Source organism: Anoplophora glabripennis, unplaced genomic scaffold (genome assembly GCF_000390285.2).
Source record: "Anoplophora glabripennis isolate ALB-LARVAE unplaced genomic scaffold, Agla_2.0 scaffold16, whole genome shotgun sequence".
Taxonomy (NCBI): domain Eukaryota; kingdom Metazoa; phylum Arthropoda; class Insecta; order Coleoptera; family Cerambycidae; genus Anoplophora; species Anoplophora glabripennis.
In genome coordinates, this window is record NW_019416253.1 from 2,182,251 (window position 1) to 2,202,128 (window position 19,878).

Here is a 19,878-nt window from a genome sequence, read left to right on the forward strand (position 1 = left end):
TAATATGTTGGTGATTCATCTTGTATAATATTAATATTTCTGATATTTCTGATAATTGTTATTATTCTTTTTACTGTTATTATTCTACAGAATTTTCTTTGCTTTGAAAATATTTAAGTGTAATTTTGTTCAGGTTCTCAGAAACGTTTACTATAAAATTAAAGAAAACAAAATTAAAAAGATGTGTTCTGGCGTATTTGAATACTATCGTGTGCAACAAACATTTTTCTGAGCTACACGTGCAATGCCATTTGTTTTTTCCGACCCATTAAAGAATCCCTCTGCCGCAACAATATTTATTTTGTACACTGTCATTTTATTCTCCTTCAACAAGTGTTTATCCTCTATAGCCTAGTACTGTGACTAGAGTCGAATCCCCTTTAATGGCATTATCTCTTTCGTGTCCCAAGGCAAACACTCCAGCAAGGGTTGAATAAATAATCTGCTTGTTTTGTAAGTAATTTCTTTAGTATTTTAATATCCGTGTTTATTTTAGGAACACGTGTTCTGTTTTAGAAACACTGAAAAGCCAGATCTTTGTTTCTGGTTGTTAATTATGTCTCGTTCATTCGTAATGTTAATTTTTAATTAATTAATGTCTTAAATCCTGGTTTATTTTGACAACGCGTTATATTTTAGAAATACCAAAATTTGTTATACTATATTTAATACCATGATGTTAATTTTAAAGTAATTAGTGCTTTAAACAAAAAAATAATCAGCGTAGTTTAAAACTCCCACGAAATCTATGCTAATAATCACAAAATTATATAATTTAAGACAAATTACTTTTGAGAAATAACCCCGAACAGAACAAATATTTTCTAATCGCGGAAAATACTTAAAAGCACGTAGAACAATCTACCGATCACTATGAATAACATACAGGATGTTTCAGTTCGAGTGAATCAAACTTTAATCACAAATAGAACTCAATAAATAATTCAGAAATGCCTTATAAAGCAAGGGTCTAATTCTCACCGTTTTCATTATACAGGGCCGTATTGGTTCGTTTTTAAAATCATATTATTTACTCTTTGGTATGCTTATAACAAATTGATTCAAATTTGGTGTGGTATTTGGTGTGGACATGTGCATAGTTTACTGTAAAATTTACAAATATTAGTTAGTGTTTGTAGATTTTCTTATTATTCAACTGAGATTTTCGGTAAAACGATACCCTATACCGATTTTCAACAAGTATACCGTTTTAATGTAAAATTGTCCACGGAATCTAAAAATGAATCCCAATTGATTATTAGGTCATTGGCGTAGAAGTTGGGGTAAAAGAATCCCGCTTTACTACGCATTCCTACGCCATTGACCTACAAAAATTTGTAAATTATACAGTAAATTGTGCACATATGTAAATTTTAACACCACACCAAATTTGAATGAATTCGTTATAAACATAGCAAATATTTCCTAAATAATATGATTTTAAAAACCAACCAATACGGGCCTGTACAATGAAAACGGTGAGATTTAGACCCTTGCTTTATAAGGCAATTCTGAATTATTTATTGAGTTCTAGTTATGGTTAAAGTTTGATTCATTCGAACTGAAACACCCTGTATACAGGGTGTCCGGAAATTATGCGTCAAGACTTCAGGAGGTGATTCCCCACAAAAGTTAGGGCCACAAAGTCCTATAACAATTTTTTGAAAACTCAATATTAACGGAGATACAGGGTGTTAAAAAAATTTTTTTTAGTTTTTCTTAGATAACTTTTTTATTTGTGATTTGATTTTTTCCAAGTTTTTCCTATGTATTACTAGTGCCCTTGTAGATTTATGTTCCAAATATGATGCAAATACTCCAGTGCCAAACAGCCTAACCTGACCTTAATCTTCGGTCTATGGCCCACAACTTTTTTGTGTTCGCCGCTTTATAAATTTGAACAGCACCATGTTAAAGAGTAACAAAAATTATTTAAAAAAGTATCTCTTGTTGCGATACAATAAAATGAACCGTTTCTGAGAAAAACGACTTCAAACATTTTCATGTGTTAACGCTGTTTTAAATAGTCCACTTGGTAGAGGTTCGGCCTGTGTCAAACCTTGATAACTAGGAAATAACTACACAGGCCTACTTTAAATGCTGAGTACAATAACAGGCTAATTTGCTGACAAAGTATTTTATCAGGAAAAAAGTTATTAACAATTTAATAGTGAAAAATTTTTTTTTGTAGTTTTCTTTAAATAACTCAGCCGGATGACTTTCTACGAAAAAATGCTTAGGACATGATTTTGTTCGTAATAAAAATAGCTACAAAATGGCGGTGGTCCGAATACGAAATTTGCAATAACAAAGCCGTGAGATTGAAAAAACGGTATGAAACGTCATTTTCTTAAGGTTGCTGTAAAAATGTCAATTATAAAGAAAAAGTGATAAAACTTTCGAAAACTATAGTTCAATATATATATATACAATAATGACGCTAAAGCCGAAAATCAGGAGAGCAAAACTTTTTGTTCTATAAGGTGTTATACATTCATCGGCTTCTGAAACTCGAAACTGCCAAATTTGTTCGAAGCTTTGCTGACACTTGAAATTTGGTACACATATAGTGTAAATATGCAGAAACGAAAAGGAATTTGCAAAATTCAATTATCTTCATTTTTGCAGCTTTGGTAAGGTTTTATATGTCACCGTTTTTTTTAATTTTTGGAAAAATATATATGTATATTTATAAAATATTCCATCATGGTAGATTAACCAGCACAATTACCTACAATTAAAAAAAATATAATTTTTATCGTTTAGATCCTAAGCTACTTAACATTTTGCGCCTGTTAGCACATGTTGATATGTTGAATAATGTACGAGTATGGCCAACGGGCGCAAAATGTTAAGTAGCTTAGGATCTAAACGATGAAAATACATATTTTTTTAAATTGTAGACAATTGTGCTGGCTAATCTACCGTAATGGAATATTTTATAAATATACATAAACATGTTCCTATCGTCACTCCCGATAGGAACATGATTCTCATTTGATTTTTTTGATAATCTTACTAAAAAAATGATCCTTGAAACATATCCGCATGTTGCCAGACGTTACTAATGGTCAAAAATTTTTTTTTAAACAAATTCGTAATTTTCGATTTTGTCGAACAAAAAATCATTATCTTGAAAACGGTAGATTTTAGAGAAAAGCTGCATAGGAACTTTTTTGTTCATGATACCCTAAAAAGCCTAAAAAATTATTTCGAGCGAAAAAATCGAAAATTACGAATTTGTTTAAAAAAAATTGTTTAAACAATTTTTGACTATTAGTGACGTCTGGCAACATGCGGATATGTTTCAAGGGTAACATTTTTAGTAAGATTATGAAAAAAAAATTTAATGACAATCATGTTCCTAGCGGAAGCTACGATATAGCCTGGACTTGTTAGCTATTGTCGTACTTGTGGTACCGAAATATATCAAGTTAACTAAAATTGCGAATTAAAGACCTATAAACCTGATTATTACCGATCATTAACATGTCCGTTTGTTTCAGATTGCATGAAAAGCCGGTGGTGATGGCATAGCCACCACGGGCGCAGGTCGCAGAGAGCATGGCCAGAGTGCGGATGGTCAGATGGACTTGGGCTGTGTTGGCTGGACTGTGCGCTCTGGCCACATGCGAAGTAAGCACCCTACTTGTACTTGTAATAGGTCATCTTCCTCAGTGCTGAACAAAGCGAACTCGAACGGGAATCAAGAATGTGAGGTCCTGACAAATTGCAGTCAGTTTGTTCAGCATGAAGGAAGACGAGTATAGTCACTTGTTTTCAATAGCATTCATTATGTTTAAGGCTGGGCGTTTTAAAGACGGACGCTGTAACGTCTGTTGTAGATGTATAAAGTTGCAAGTAAAGCAAATCATTCTAAATGTATCAATACAGCTTTCTATTATCTTGAGAAGAATGCATATAACTATACAGGGTCGGAAAGTCCCCATGGTTCATCGGCCGTTACGTGAGAGCCATAAAGTAAGTCATAGAAATCCATGCGATAGAGAAGGGTGGCTATAATGAAGGCGTCTCATAGTCACCGTCCGTTTCGCCCTTCCACAAATAAGATCCACTTCCACTTGTAATTCAGCGACCGGTGGTCATCTTTGTTTTCGTCGTTTGCCTTTTCTTTAATAGATGTCACTAATTATACAATTTCGACTTCGGTATTCCGATATGTAAATATCATCCGTTGAACCATGGGGACTTTCCGACCCTGTATAGTAGTGTAGACTAGGAATATGTCTATAGCATTTTATTTTTAACATTAATGTTAAAAGTGTTTTTAACACGTAACATTATAAAAGTAAATTTTTAGTTCACTTAATCAATGAATTAAGTTTTAATGACCGTTTTACAAAAAAATACAATTTATTGGGGAATTATACGAAAATACTTGTTTTTACTTACTCAACTTCGTTATATTTTCAAAATAGTAATGGTTACATCAAACTAATAAACTTTAAAAAGCTTAAGGTAGTGCATTGTTTGTTAACATTTAATATCAGGAAATGCAGTTACCATTGCCATCACTATTTGTTTATTAGATTATCCCTCTGTAGATTGTCAACGAAATAAAGAAAATCTAATAAAAAGAAAGCGAAAGTGGTTATGGCGAGAATTATATTTCATCTGGGATGCTTTAGATATAAGTACTGGTTTTTCCTACAAAAATCAAAATATAGTTTTGCAAATTAATATATATATATACAAAGATGTCATATCGCTTATCTTTGACAATTTACAATGAAATAAGCAGTTAAAAGTTATCTGTATAATTAATTTATTAAGTTAATTTTGACTTAAATTTATTCAATATTTTTGTTCTCCTACAAGTGGACATTAGCGAAATAGTGAATATAAACTAAAATATATACGTTTAATTTATCAGTAATGACTTATAACTAACTCTTTCTTATTATACAGTTTGAGACAGAGTTTGAATCAATTTCATGAATCAAATTTCAAAATACTTAGCGTTATCGAATTCTGGAGATTTTAAAAGTATGTTATATATATCAAACATATTTGAGTAAATGTCACATTGACATCCTGTATCTCGAAAACTATTTTTTTCTCTTTTTAATCTGAGAATTTTCGAGAATATTTATAATAGTCAAAACTGAAATCTTGCTAATTCTCGGAAATATGTTCCTTAAACAATACCGACTCTGAGTATATCTTTGTAACATTTTTAGAAGGCTAAATATAATGTAAACCATTTTTTTTCTACGCTATTTTAGTCCAAAGCGCTTCATTTGTAAGGAGGGTGTTTAAATTTTTAAAAAACTCTTTAAAATTTTGATATTACTGAGTATTTTGATAACTGGATAAATCCATTTGACTCGTAATGGTATTTCAAAGAAAAAATAACTTTAATATTATAAAAATATAAATAAATGTATAACAAATAATTTTAAATACAATGTAGTCATCAAAAATTTGAAAAATCTAGTGGTGCAGCAATTTGCCAATGTTCCCATAAATGTTTTTTTGTGAAACGAATAGTTAGAATTCGTTTGTTTTTATTCAACTGTGTAGTAAAGACTAAAATAAATATAATTATTCGAAAATTATTCGTTTTATGGAAGAGAGAAACAAAATGGAAGAGATATTTTTCTTTCTAATACAATTGGCATTCAAATGAGTCAAATTTACAAAATTATTCAGTTGCGTCGAAATTCTGACAATCTTAATAACTTAAATTAATCATTAATCTACGACGAACTTTTTCCGAAAACAAACACTCTAGACCTACAAACGCAGCAATTTTGTATTAAGGCACCTATATACTCGTACTTCTCAATTATCACATTTTGGTGTGAAAATTATCAAGGTACCATTTGTGTACCCTCATTTAAATACACCCCGTACATATTTTCAACCAGTTGCCTGTCAGAGGCCTATTACGATCATTAAAGCGTATCCCTAACTGTTTACGTTAAACCACATTGTCCCTAGAACAAAACCATTAGCACCTCGTTAGAGCGTCTCAATCAAGGCATATGTTAAGACAAATAGCTTCCTGGACCCCGGCCTTGACATTTTATCCGTGATACATTATTGGCGGCTTGTACCGTAATTGGCCTTTTGATAGATAACAAAGGCGTCAGCAGTGTCAGCACATCCTCCCGAAAACTAAATTGTGTTTTCCACCGACAGGACCCCAACCGCTGCATAATAGGCTGGCGGTTCAGCAACAGCCGATCGTTTTGTAATTGCTGTTCGGCGATTGTTTCCAAGCATGACATATAACGAACGAATACGGATTCACATGGATATTTTTAGGTCCATATTATTACACTATAAAACAGTTGTATGTATGTATGTATGTATGTATGTATGTATGTATGTATGTATGTATGTATGTATGTATGTATGTATGTATGTATGTATGTATGTATGTATGTATGTATGTATGTATGTATGTATGTATGTATGTATGTATGTATGTATGTATGTATGTATGTATGTATGTCGGAGGGTGGTGGAATTGTTTTTCCACCGCGGCACTTAGGCCTTATTAGGCCCCTTGTCCTTCATTACTCGAGTACTTTTCTTCAAATCATCCTATTTACTACACGGGTGACTTGGTGGCAAAGTCTCGTACAGTTTATGTATGACAGCATGGTCTTGAGTTACATAGATTTTCTTTGCTCTGTTTTCATTACCATTTATTGGGGACCACACGCATGCGGCAAATGTTGGGCGACCCAAGTCTCTGGTAGGCTGCCACAGCCACGTCCCCGAGCCTGCCTTAGGTCACCCATCCAAATTCCAGCCTGCGTCCGTGATGCTTGCCTCGGCAGATCGAAATCCACCGGCCAAGACAACCGGCTAGGCAGTCCCCACTATAAAACAGTTAACATTTTATATTATCGCAATAAAATATAATGTACATGCATTTCAGCAGTTGTAAAACAGGTTAAACACATTTTTAATTAACTTTTTTTCTATGACCTTAAACTTCCGGTACAAGTTTGTGACATAAGTTCGTTAACAACCTGTATACGTTAACATCCTTGTCTCGTATGATTTAACTCGTAATATATAAAAAATTGCTACCTCTGTAAATCAAAAAATTTTGTCGAGGACATTTTTTGTTGTTTTCCTTTTATAACACACCAACTCTAACGAACAAAAAAAAAACAGGGGTGTCATAATATTTTTACAGAGTATATATCCTCATGGCAGTATATTTATCCTGTTTTCCCCATTTGCGAAGGTAAAGTAGCAATATTTTTGCGAAATAAAAATGCGAGGGCTTGTTAGAAAAGTTTTTTACGACAGGATACATTGTATCAACTCTTCAACGAGACAGGAAATTACTGGGTTTAATGCTAAGGTATACGGTTATATTTTTTGTTTGAAAAACTCATAATCATATAAAAATTGGTCCTTGTTTCTTCTACCCCTATTAGAATGTACCTTGGTGATGAATTCAATAAATTTGTGTCTTGTGTGTAGAGTAGACGTCTTTTTAGTATATCAAAAATTTGTATAGTATTATTGCATAAATATCAAACGCAATACAATTGAGGATAGTCTATGGAAAATTTTCAAATCGATGGAAAACAAATTAAACATTATGTTCTTAAATTAGAATCTAATTGCAGGCATTAGTTCATTAGTTACTATCGGTAATGACATTCATATTTAAAATATGTATATTGTAGCTGTTTCAGAGGTATTTGTTGAAATATATTATGAAGTTATATGGAGATACATAAATTGAGAATTCAAAAATATATTATACGATACAATAGGGTAGATGTTGTGTGCATACAACGCATGAAATATGGCTTTTAGCCAGTTGGTAGAGGTTCGGCCTGTGTCAAACCTTGATAACCCGGAAATAACTACACAGGCTTACTTTAAATGATGAGTACAATAACAGGCTAATTTACTGACAAAATATTTTATCAGGAAAAAAGTTATTAACAATTTAATGGTGAAATTTTTTTTTAGTAGTTTTCTTTAAATAACTCAGCGGGATGACTTTGTACGAAAAAATGCTTAGGACATGATTTTGTTCGTAATAAAAATAGCTATAAAATGGCGGTGGTCCGATTACGAAATTTGCAATAACAAAGCCGTGAGATTGAATAAACGGTATAAAACGTCAATTTTTTAAAGTTGCTGTAAAAATGTCAATTATAAACAAAAAGTGATAAAACTTTCGAAAACTATAGTTCAATATATATACAATAATGACGCTAAAGCCGAAAATCAGGAGAGCAAAACTTTTTGTTCTATAAGGTGTTATACATTCATCGGCATCTGAAACTCGAAACTTTGCCAAATTTGTTCGAAGCTTTACTGACGCTTGAAATTTGGTACACACATAGTGTAAATATGCAGAAACTAAAAGCAATTTGCAAAATTCAAGTATCTTCATTTTTGCAGTTTTGGTAAGGTTTTATACGTCACCATAGTTTTATACTTATACAGTACTTCCCCTGGTAAATTACAATAATTCTGACTACTACTATTTCAAACAACTAATTTTTATTGTTTATTAAGTTGCAATCGTTATGATAGTCACCGCTCCTAAACCGTCTTGATTCAAACACGAATCAATTGATTTCAAATACAAATTAAATTGTTGTATATAATACAATTGTGTTATTTTATTGCAGTTTCCGAAAAAATATTGTTCGCGAAACTCGGCAAAATAACTTCCATTCTTGAACGCAAAAGTACCATTTGGTATTCTAGATACAAAAATAACTATTATGAGTTTTCAACTTTTTTTATACACTCACTGTAAATCACAATATCTATTGACTTATTTAAATTTTACCTTGAAAAATAATATTTTATGACACAGTAACTTGAATATCAGCTGTAACATATACTGTTCTTGTCACGTAACCCCGTGCTGGATAAATATGTGCATATATCTGGATATTCTGACAGAATCGGATATTATTAAGATGACAGCATTTGTTTTTTTCATATAGAAGGCATATATTGGTAGGATTTACGGTTGCTTGTCAATCGTGTAAACATAATAAAATTGAAATGAAATGTAGATTTATAATTTAAATATATTTACACATATTTTAATAATAATAAATATTTACAATCGAGGGGTTTCGTGAGAATATTTTATGCTTGCATGGGGTAATAGTACCTAATACAAATTTTTTACTAACCTTTTTCTTTATACAAAGATATAAATCCAAAGATGCGTTAACATCTTTATCTCGAGTCTGTTATCATTTTTGTTTCTAAAGTAGTAATTTCACTTTAACACGTGTCTCTAGAAAAGGTAAAAAAATATTTTAGGCATTGCAGTAGCCAAAAGTAGCACATCTACTATAAATCTTGTTCCCCCAATGCACCTATTCGTCTTACTTTCGAATCTTTCGACGTTTTCATTATAACTTTTAAACGAAATTCACCGTATCCAACACAAGATATGCTGCACAGTTCCGCAAACTATTATACTGGGTGTTTCCTAAATAAAAAAAGAAGAAAATCCAGGGACGCATTTATGTAATTTGATTAAATAAACATACATATCTTCCTAAGACTGTCATTTTCGAACTAAGGGGTTTCCAAAAACAAAAAAAAGAATTCAGCATTTTTAATTTTTAAACAGCTTGAGGCTAATTTTTTAACAAATTATTTGTAGGTATATCATATGGTATATGATTTTATGTTGGTAGGTATAAAATAAAAAAAAATTCGTAAACTTTCGTAAATAACACAGCCACACAAAAATCGGCTTTCGGACCCAGGGATCAGACCATATCTAGTGTACGTTTTTTGGGTCACTGAATCCGAATCCGAGGTCCATTTAACCCCATCACCTTCCGAACAATTAAACCATATAACCTTAAAACTCAAGCTTCCAACGCTAAATCCGATTACTCAAACCCAAAAATTTCCCATAACCCTATAACCCCATAACCCTGTAACTTCATAACCCCATAACTAATAAATCATAGGCAATCTGTATTATGGCTAAACGTTAACGTGGTTGAGGATTTCTTAAAAACCTATGCACTCAAACCCCAAAACCCCCAAGACCCTACGATTCATAACCATAACTTTGGGTTAAATGTTTATGGGATTTGGTTAATTGGATATGGCGTTGGAAACTTGAGTCTTAAGGTTAAATGGTTTAATTGTTCAGAATATCGTTTTTTTTTTGAGGTTATGAAAAATCCTGAGCTGATTCGGATTCAGCGACCCGAAACGAATAATAAATATGGTCTGACCTCTGGTCCCGAAAGTCGATTTTTATATTTGGCTCCTTTTTCATAAAAAAATATACCATACTGTTTAATATTACAAATAAAATGTGTTTCATATGTTTCATTACATTATTTACACATTTTCTAGGACTCTCTACCGTTTAACGACAAAATGTTACGGTAATTATTGATATAAGTAGAGTTAAAATAATTAATAATTAATTATCTTTTGATTGCCATTTTGGCAAGTACCTAGTTCGTTTAGAAAAAAATTTAACCTTTTGAACAATCATATCAACCTTAGCCGTCTAGATCACCAGACCTGATTTCCATACCATTATTTTGCGGCATCTCAAAACATTAGCCAAGGGCAACTATAATGAATTATAACTGGTATAATAATAATGACATTTAATGCGTTCGGTGTTCGATATGAAGAAGAACAGAAGCGTGTATTTAGTCTGAAAGTGACCATTTTCAACAATTATTAACATTAGTATTCATTACTTGTTTTAACTCACTGTCCATAGCATACTAGTACAGTCCGTACGATATTTGTTGAGGTAGCATTCCAAGAAGACCCTTTCGTCACTTTCTTGGAGTTAACCGCATTCGACACCCGAGGTAGAAAGACAATGGCGGCGTGGCGGACTGTAGTAGGTTACTTTGTTTATTCCTTTTTTGTAAAAGCGCTTTTATAAGTATTGTATTATTTTCTAGTTTATGATTTGTAGTCCACTGTACTGTAAAAGAAATAAAAACACATTATAATCCAAAAAAATCTACTTACTTTATATATATTTTTTAATAGTCTGAAAGTAATGCGGAAAATTTCAAGGCACGCCCCTAGCCGGTAAATTGTTACAGTACTTCCGATAACAGAACTTTATTGGCTTATTCTTTTCATTGAATTCTATCTCAACAAATATCGTACGGACTGTATAAACATGATTTAATATTTTAAGCTGAACTTTAGAAAAAAATAAATATTCGACCAGAAACCTATATTTTCATAGGCTTGACACCTGTGTATTTTAATAAATTACTAGCACCGTTATTACTGTCAGCAGATGCCACATTTTGATAAGAAAATATAATTAATTCCCAGTTTTATAACGCAATTTACGCACTCAATTAATGAACTAATTTTGTTACAATAGCCAACTAGATAGTATGGGTTTACTCAAGAAACGAGTTAAATAAATACGTTTTGCCGACGTGTAGCAATTCGTGTGTACTAAATTTATCTATATTTTGGCTATACTGTATTGTTTGGTACACACAATAGTCAAATTTACTCGTGCGTGTGCGTCAGAGTTTGTATTATTTGGTATAATCGATAGTGTCTCCTATAATAATTGCTATAACCAATATTGACTTAAATTAACAACGCGGTTTGGAGAAACGCAAGAAATAATTTAAAAAAAAGTATACGTATATTTTGTTGCTAAAATTGTATGCAAGATTGCACTTTTTTTGTTAGTAACAATGTAAGTAATTTGACATAGCCTTTTCAGAGATATCTATTAAAAATTCAATTTTTAAGTGAACAAAAATAAATTTCCTGCTCTTTTAAGGGTGGTTTAATTTCATGAAAAATATTTCTAGTCGAAAGAGGATACCGATTTCTAGTGCCCACAGTGTGATATAAGTTTTACTAGATTCTAGGTACTAAAGAAAAAGAGGTGCTGTAATGAATATCCTAGTAGTTAAAGATTTTTCTGTACAGTTTTCTTGCGAAATTGGGTGGTTTACTGCAGTTTATATTACCTTGAAACTTATTCATCTTTATGATGATCAGTGTCTTTAAGGGCATATTAATAAAGTAAAACTTTTCTCATTAAGCAACTTTCAAACTACTACATAGTTTAATGAATCTTAGTGAGCTTTTAATGAATAAAATGTAATAGTTATTTACACCATAAAGGAGGTAAATATTATTTACCAGTCGAGGAGGATTTTGCGTCCGAGCGGAGCGAAGGCAGGCAATAGAGTCTGAGACTGGTAAATTATACTTAACTGCTGTGTGGCGTATAACATTTTATCTGCTCCTACAGTTCTTTGGTTTATAAAATAGAGATTAGTTTTTTTTACATTTCTTAATCAATTCATTTTGACATTATTCGAAATCTTGCAAAGTCGCCTTCGTGCGAGAAACCCATTTTCAGAGAAGATTCTCCGTAAACGGTTGGCCAGGAATAATTAATAATGAAGTTATCGGACCACATTCTTCCACGGAAATTTGAACAGCGAGATCTACCGAGCTTTTTTAGAGAACGATATACCTCTACTACTTCAAGACATTCCTCTTCAAATAATAAGGACGATGTTCTTTTTACATGATGATGATCCGTCGCATTTTGGAAGAGGTGTCACTAATTTCCTTAATGAAAAGTATCCAAATCGACGCAGAGGTCGTAGAGGTTCCATTGCTTGGCCTTTTTGTACTTTTTCATTTGGGAACATGTAAAGACACTTAGCTATTCAATGAGAAAACCTAATTGCAAGGACCAGCCCATTGAGAAGATTCATACAGCGTTTGATGAGGTAAAAAACAATATGGAGAAGTACAACTGGGAACGGCAGCTTCGACAGAGGATTGAGTTGTGCATTACATAAGGCAGTGGTCACATTGAGGAGATTCAATAATTACACTGTAATTTATTCTTTAGCAACTACTCATACGACCTGGTAACTTCAAACCCCGACATTTCAAGAACCATTTGTTATATTATTTTTAAGTACTTACATCAAAGCTATTTACTTTACAAAATTTTCCGCTTCAGAAATTATTTACGGATATATTACCAATTTATCAGTATCGACATTTATGATAAAATTCCGTGTAATTTCGTATATATGTAGGTGCACCTTAAAGACATAATTCCGCAGCAGATGTTGTTAACCTAAATAAGACGCACTGCAGGAATATTAAACAACGCGAAATTGGAGTTGCTTTTTAGGGCATCTCATTAGATGTCTGTAAACTTCTGAGCTCCATGAGCAAATTGGTTTGTTCAAGTTATATAACACATCGGGGCATGTAACTTTACCCTCCATCGATTCCTATGCGAAAATGAAATTGGATCCAATTATGATTTTTGAGTGTAAAATACAGAATAATTTCGACTAACCCTGCGACGAAATCTGTCTTAGGAATATTAGTAGATTTTTCCTCATTATAGTTTACCACGGAGATAGTACGGACATAAACTAAGAAAAAAAAATTAAAAATTCCAGACTTCGTCACAAAGATGTGGGAGGTATTAAAAGTGCTTTTTTTTTGGTGATATGAGCCAGTTATATTTATAATGTGTCGCTAATGATAGCACAAAATTTGAAAAGTATAGTGCCGTTTTTTCTTGAACGGACTAATTTTGAACTAGTTTTTTTGGATCGAAGTCATCCCAATTTGTCTTCAGCGATTGTTTTAAATTTATTATACCGAGTATCATTTGAAATATTTTTCCGTTGCTTCACTTTACTTTCACTAATACCAGCTCCCTTTAGGTACAACTCTTCCTTGCACTTTTCCTGAACAAATTAATACATAGACTTAAATACGTTGTGTACAATTTCTCCAAAAACTTTACGATTCACAAGTTATTTCAATTCCATAGTTCAAACAACTTTTTCTCACACTATACTAATGTTCACCATTCGAAGTTCATGAGCTCCGATGCTAGTCTGGTAACGTTGCCACTGCACATCTGCGATACTCCCGAACAAGGTGAATCTAGTCAAGCTTCAATAATAAGTTACTAAAATTATTTTATTGCTGCTCTTATCTCTTGGAGCTGTGTAGATCGATTTTCCACTTAAAATATCAATCATTGATGGAAATTTCTTTCCAGGTGCAACAGCAATGTCCCCCGCGAACAGACATCGCGCCTTGTACCTGCCAGGTGAAGAAAAACGGTCTAGACGTGCTGTGCGAACTGACCGACCAGCAACACATCAACGACGCCATGGCCGGGCTCAAGGGGAAGCCTCTGGTCATCTTTTATCTCAAGCTGCGCCACAACAATCTGAGAAAACTGCCCGGGTTCGTGTTTCTCGGTCTGGACATCCGCCACCTCACCATTCACAACAGTAGCTTGTCGGTAGTAGAAGAAGCCTCGCTGACTTCTATAGGTAAGCTGAGTAACGAGTTCTCCTTCTCTTCTGTTACAAAAAAAAGTAGTTAACGAAATATTTATTTGGCGAAACTTAAAAAATCATTGTAGAAGAAAATGGTGAGTTCGATGGACATCTGTAAATTTGGTGTAAAGGTGTTTTATTAGTAGATTCAAATTCAAATCTATTTACAGAGTCCTAGAATATCACAAAAGTGATTAACTTTTTCGAAGTTTTAGCGTTTTAGTTTATAGAGCAATGTACTTCGAACTAGAAAAAAATGGCAAAGATTAAAGTTTTGAGAAATTTAGTTGCGGCCTCAAAAAAATAGAAACAGGGTCTTCAAGAATGATCAAAAGCTACGTGACACGACTATTATGGAACCAAATTTACACTAAAGGCTATGATTACCTAAAAATTCCCTAAAGACAAAGTAGAGAATGGTTCAGTGCAGTACATATTATATTTTTTTTACAAAAACTGATCCTTATTCTGAAAAAAAAAATATTTCTTTTTTTAATTGAATAATTTTTTACAGTTTTACTTACAAAACAATCATATTACTCAAAGATTTTTTGAATTCTTATCTCAATCTAGAAAATATTTTTTGCTTGTTTTATGAAAATGGGTTATTTTGTTATTCACTTTCGTTCAGAAATTTGAGAATTATGTTAAAACTACAAAAATATCAGTTATGAAAGATTTATTAAATTTTTTCAATATTACATATCAATTTTACTTAAATTATTTTGCTTTATAATAGGAACTTACACAAACATCAGTTACCTCCTTAGCTAATAAAAACTTACATTCAAATTTATAGTAGGTGTTCAAAATGACCTTTAGATATACATGGTGATTCAGAACTTATTAAAAAAAAGTTCTGGATTTACAGGGGCCTCTTACAAATACAGTTTTGTCCGAAAATGATTTAAAAATACACTTCTGCACGGCACTGGAAACTGGTCCACTGTAAAACCTGACCTCGTCCAATGCGACCGACATGGCGGTGTGATAAAAACGGACAAAAACTTTCGCAAGGAAAGAAATATGTAAACAGAATTTTATCGCACCTATTTTATATCGGCAAATTCAACTGATTTTGCTTTTATTAATTAATAAAATTAATTTGTGTTTTTAAATAATAAAATCATTTGACATACCCGATGTTACAACAACATTGTTCAAAATTTTATCCACTCCACCAACGTGTAAACACATTTGGGTCCGCCTTACTCAATTTCTACGAACTAACACAAATATTGGCTTGATTCACCTCACCATAACACAAATGCTTCACCATAAATTAAAACGATATCCATCAACTCCGAATTACTATACACGCAAACCATTTGTGACACTAGCTACCCATTTTTGACACTAAGTACTAAAAAACTATTGTAAACACCACAGATAACAGGTAAATACTATCGCCATGACGATTGTAAAATGGATTTCAGTATTTGGAGTCACTGAGGCCACGTGGCTCTCCACGCGTATTGCTAATGACGCTAGAGACTACAGTTGTCCAGCTATGGAATGGTTGAATGTACTATAACTTCAATAATTTTTTTCTCGGATACTATAAGGATTTTACAAAATTTTTTTTACGATATTGACTCCATTTCTCATGCCGCATCTATTCCCAAATTTTTTTGGATAAGTTGTGAATCACCCTGTATAGTCAATATAATTATATTTGCAATTATTCCTTTTAAATACACAAATTAGCCAGAGTAGGGCTACAAGGTTTGATATTTTGAAAAACAAAAATTATATCCTGATGAAATGGTAATATTTAAAAATAGGTATTCAAAAGTTTATGTAAAATGTTTAGTTTAGCTTTCGGTTAAAAAATTTGCATAACTCAAACTGTATCAAGATTATCACAGTGCCTATTTGAGTAAATAACTGGGAAACAGGTTTCTTAGGACTTTGCACCATTTGTTGACGAATAACTTCAACAACATTTTCTGTTAAAACGGTAGATCTGGCTGTCGACTCCCCTTTGCAAGTGTTTTTCTTTATATCTTTTAATAATAATTAATTTGTGTATTTTAAACACATCATATTATGCGATATCATCAATAAATATCATCAATCAAGAATGGCTTCAAAAAATTGTTCCTTGCAGAATGGCAAATGGTAAAATCAACTTCCACCTGCTTTACTTGTATCACTACGAAAATGTGCCATCAAAACAAATGAGAAAAAAATATATAAATGTAAAAACGTAACATACTTAGTAACTATAAAAATTTATAATTTGGAAAAAAATCCACTCCTATAATCTCAAAATTTAAAGCAAAATCACCCTCTGTAATTGACTTCTCAACAAATATGAAATAAAATGTTTTTTTACCAATTTTTTTTCTTTTTAGTGTTAAAAATACTTACTAAACGTAAAACCTAAGTTCAATTCAGACATTATTAATAAATTTCGCTTTCCTGTTAGTTTTTATCGCATGTTTTAGGCAACAACATGAAAGCTTGTTTACGAGTTCTTCGTTTTCGCTTCCAAGAAAACGTATTACCTTTACAACACAGGAAAATGCTTTTATTCCTTTTTTATATGCGTGACGAAAATAAAACCTGCATTACCCTCACGGTCCAAGTTCATTAGAATAATTTTCTTCAAGCTGCACCCTTAGAGGTATATGAAATAACATTTGTTTAAAATAATAATTAAGGGTTGTTTTTCTTTTCTTAAAAAATCATTGAAATAAATCTTTGCGCCTAAAGAATCAGTCAGGGGTTGTTTTTGTGAAAATATGTAGCTTTAAATAACCAAAAATCACACTTAAAAATGCAGACAAATACAAAATACAAAAAATCTCATTGCTATATATCGCATTTAAAAAATTGTTTATTTAATTATTATTATTGTTTAAATTTTTAGGTTTAGGCTTCATAGGTGGCAAAATATTCAATAAATTAATAATAAAACGAAAACTGTGCAACAAATAAATAACTTTAAACAATATTATAAACGCCTTTTAATCTAAAATAACCCAAGCAATAACTTCTTTACAAACAGAACATCTTATATCGTATTTTCAAAGTTATATCCAATTACTCACGAAAAATGGTTGGAAAATTCGTATAGAGAACTCCAACAAATGATATACGTAGGCGCAAAATGTGAGCAAAATTTAATTACTGTTATTGAATGAGGAATAAAAGAAGTTATAACGAGAACCTGCTTTAAAAAGATACATTTATCATATTACCAGCGTTTAAGGCCCTTTGTTTCAGAAAACGGGTACACCGATCCAAAATAAATAAAACGGACTGGCGGAAAGGCAAATAGAACAAAAGAAGTAATACTCCGCCCGAGGCTTGTTCTCTGAGTTAAATGAGCAGAATTTCGCAGGGGTTGTATCACTGTTTGTTCTGAGAAAATAGAACATTTTAATTTTGCATTTTGTATATTAGACACATATTTTAATTAATCTAAGTATTTGTTGTTTTATTTGTGCATAATAATGCATACTGTTTCAATTAGAGAGGATTTTCTTTATAAAGTACAAAGTTTCATCTTTGTTAAGGTGGAGTTGAAACAAAACAAGTTGAATGTAGAAAAAGTACATGCCATACTCATTTTTGGTCATGGAAACTCCCCATGATTTTTTCGCAATATTAATGGGACACCCTGTAGTGGTGAGTTGAGTTGAATAAAAAATGTAAACAACATTTTTTTTAAGATTTCCAAATCAGAATAAATCTGAAATTCAAAGGGATGGTAAAATTTTAGTCTATTGAATACTTTTTAAATATTTGTATTATATCGTCGACTCAAAGGTATCCAAAGAATAATATTTCCACTTATAATTAAAATAATACTAATCTGTTATATACAAACTAAATTGAATCAATCCAATCAACTTTTCGCAGTAGTTTTGAATTTCAGCAGGCGTCCTGTAATTATTTCCCCCCGGCCTTACCCACCCTTGAGCTACGCAAAACCCGTAGAAAATCGATTTGACTTTTATTCCGCTTTAGGCAAACATGTGGGTGAATACCGATTTTGAAGACTTCTGATAGAAAATCGATGTGTTAATTGTTAATTGACCTAGATACGAAGAATCGTAAAGGAAGCTCAATAAATTTTGACGGTTTTCAGGTTCGCGTTATACCTGAGACTTCTAAATTTTCTGTCCGCTTTTAACTGAACACTTAATGTGATTTAAGAAATAATAAAGTACTGTTGTAAGCCCCAGAAAACTCACTCACTACTCGTTTATTTTCTGTAAAACGCTGTTATTGCTTTGCTTCCATCAAAAACTCAATATTCTTCCACTTCAGAATGTGAAAGCCAAGAAATTACGTTCATGCCTCTTTCCAAGTAAAAATACATGTAAGGGTATTGTTAGCTATTTTACAACAACTGTTGAGCAGTTGAGAAAAATCACAAAAACCGAGTACAACTTTTTTATTGTACCGGATGGGTCGTTTTAGATTTCTTCTATTGAGATTTAGAAATTTTTATAGAAATAAAACTTTAAAAAAATATATAAAGGTACATCAAAGACTTGATTTAACGCCACATTTTTAAAATTTTTACATGTACATTTACACAACTAAACATGTAATAAAACTAGACTAATTTTATACTAAAATTATTATTATTGGGTAAAAGGTTTGCATAGGGCGAAATATCCCGTACTAGTTTTTCAAGTTATTTTTCTTTCAATAATTTTAATATACTCCTACCATGTGTCTTTAAAATATATTTTTTATTTTATGCAAGGCATCAAAAAAATTTTACAATAAACTTATTCGTCAAAAGAAAAGTTGATGATTTTTGTTTAACAAAATGCGATATTAATATTTATTTTTACCTTATTTTAAATTTTAACTAAAATTTAATGTTATTATGGTATTTTTCCTAGCAACATTGTACCTATATCACTTTTTGTTTAAGGATATCTTCATAGAAGTTTTTCTCTATTTTCAGTTAAGTTTGATATTTTTTAGTTTTTGTAACCTGAATTTCCCTTAATCTCTAATCACGTCATCATTTCGTCTGCTTTTCTGTAGCTAAGTATGTCACAGATAATTCGCTTAAAAGAAAATACTATCAATTTCCAGTTCCTTATGATTATACCGAAAGTCAATATTTAGACCAGGGCGGATCTGTTTTGAAGTGGATATGAGAGGAGGCAAGCAATTTTTTTCTGGATTACCTTTATTACAACTCACATAATAAAAGTGTAGATCCCTAGATCTGGGCGAGGTGCGGAACATTTTCAAAATTGCAAAAATGTTTAATGCATCACAATTAATCATGCCTCATACAAATTTATCAATATTGTCTCGTATATACCAAATAATTTCCAATTACCAAAAGTATGAAGCTCGACTTGATATATATTTCTCCCACTTTATGGAATGAAAGAATTGAATAAAAAATATGTTTATTGGTCTAAATCTTATTATACAGTTTATCTGTTTGCTATTGTTTTGTACTTAAGATCTTCTACATCTCGATTTTATATTTATTTATATTTTATCGTTTTTTAAACTTGGATTGTATTTCTAATAAACAAAGAAA

The 19,878-nt window shown here is 31.8% G+C and overlaps 1 protein-coding gene across 3 annotated transcripts in view; it reads left to right on the top strand.

Moving 5' to 3' along the window:
* Positions 1–19,878, top strand: part of LOC108914228 (leucine-rich repeat-containing G-protein coupled receptor 4) — a 151,910-nt gene that overhangs the window by 106,488 nt on the left and 25,544 nt on the right. For all 3 annotated transcript variants that reach the window (XM_018719999.1, XM_018719994.1, XM_018720007.1), the window contains exons 2-3: positions 3,507–3,636; positions 14,063–14,342. In XM_018719999.1, the coding sequence (XP_018575515.1) occupies positions 3,565–3,636; positions 14,063–14,342 (352 nt within the window). In that variant the 5' untranslated portion in view covers positions 3,507–3,564. The remainder of the gene's footprint in view (positions 1–3,506; positions 3,637–14,062; positions 14,343–19,878) is intronic.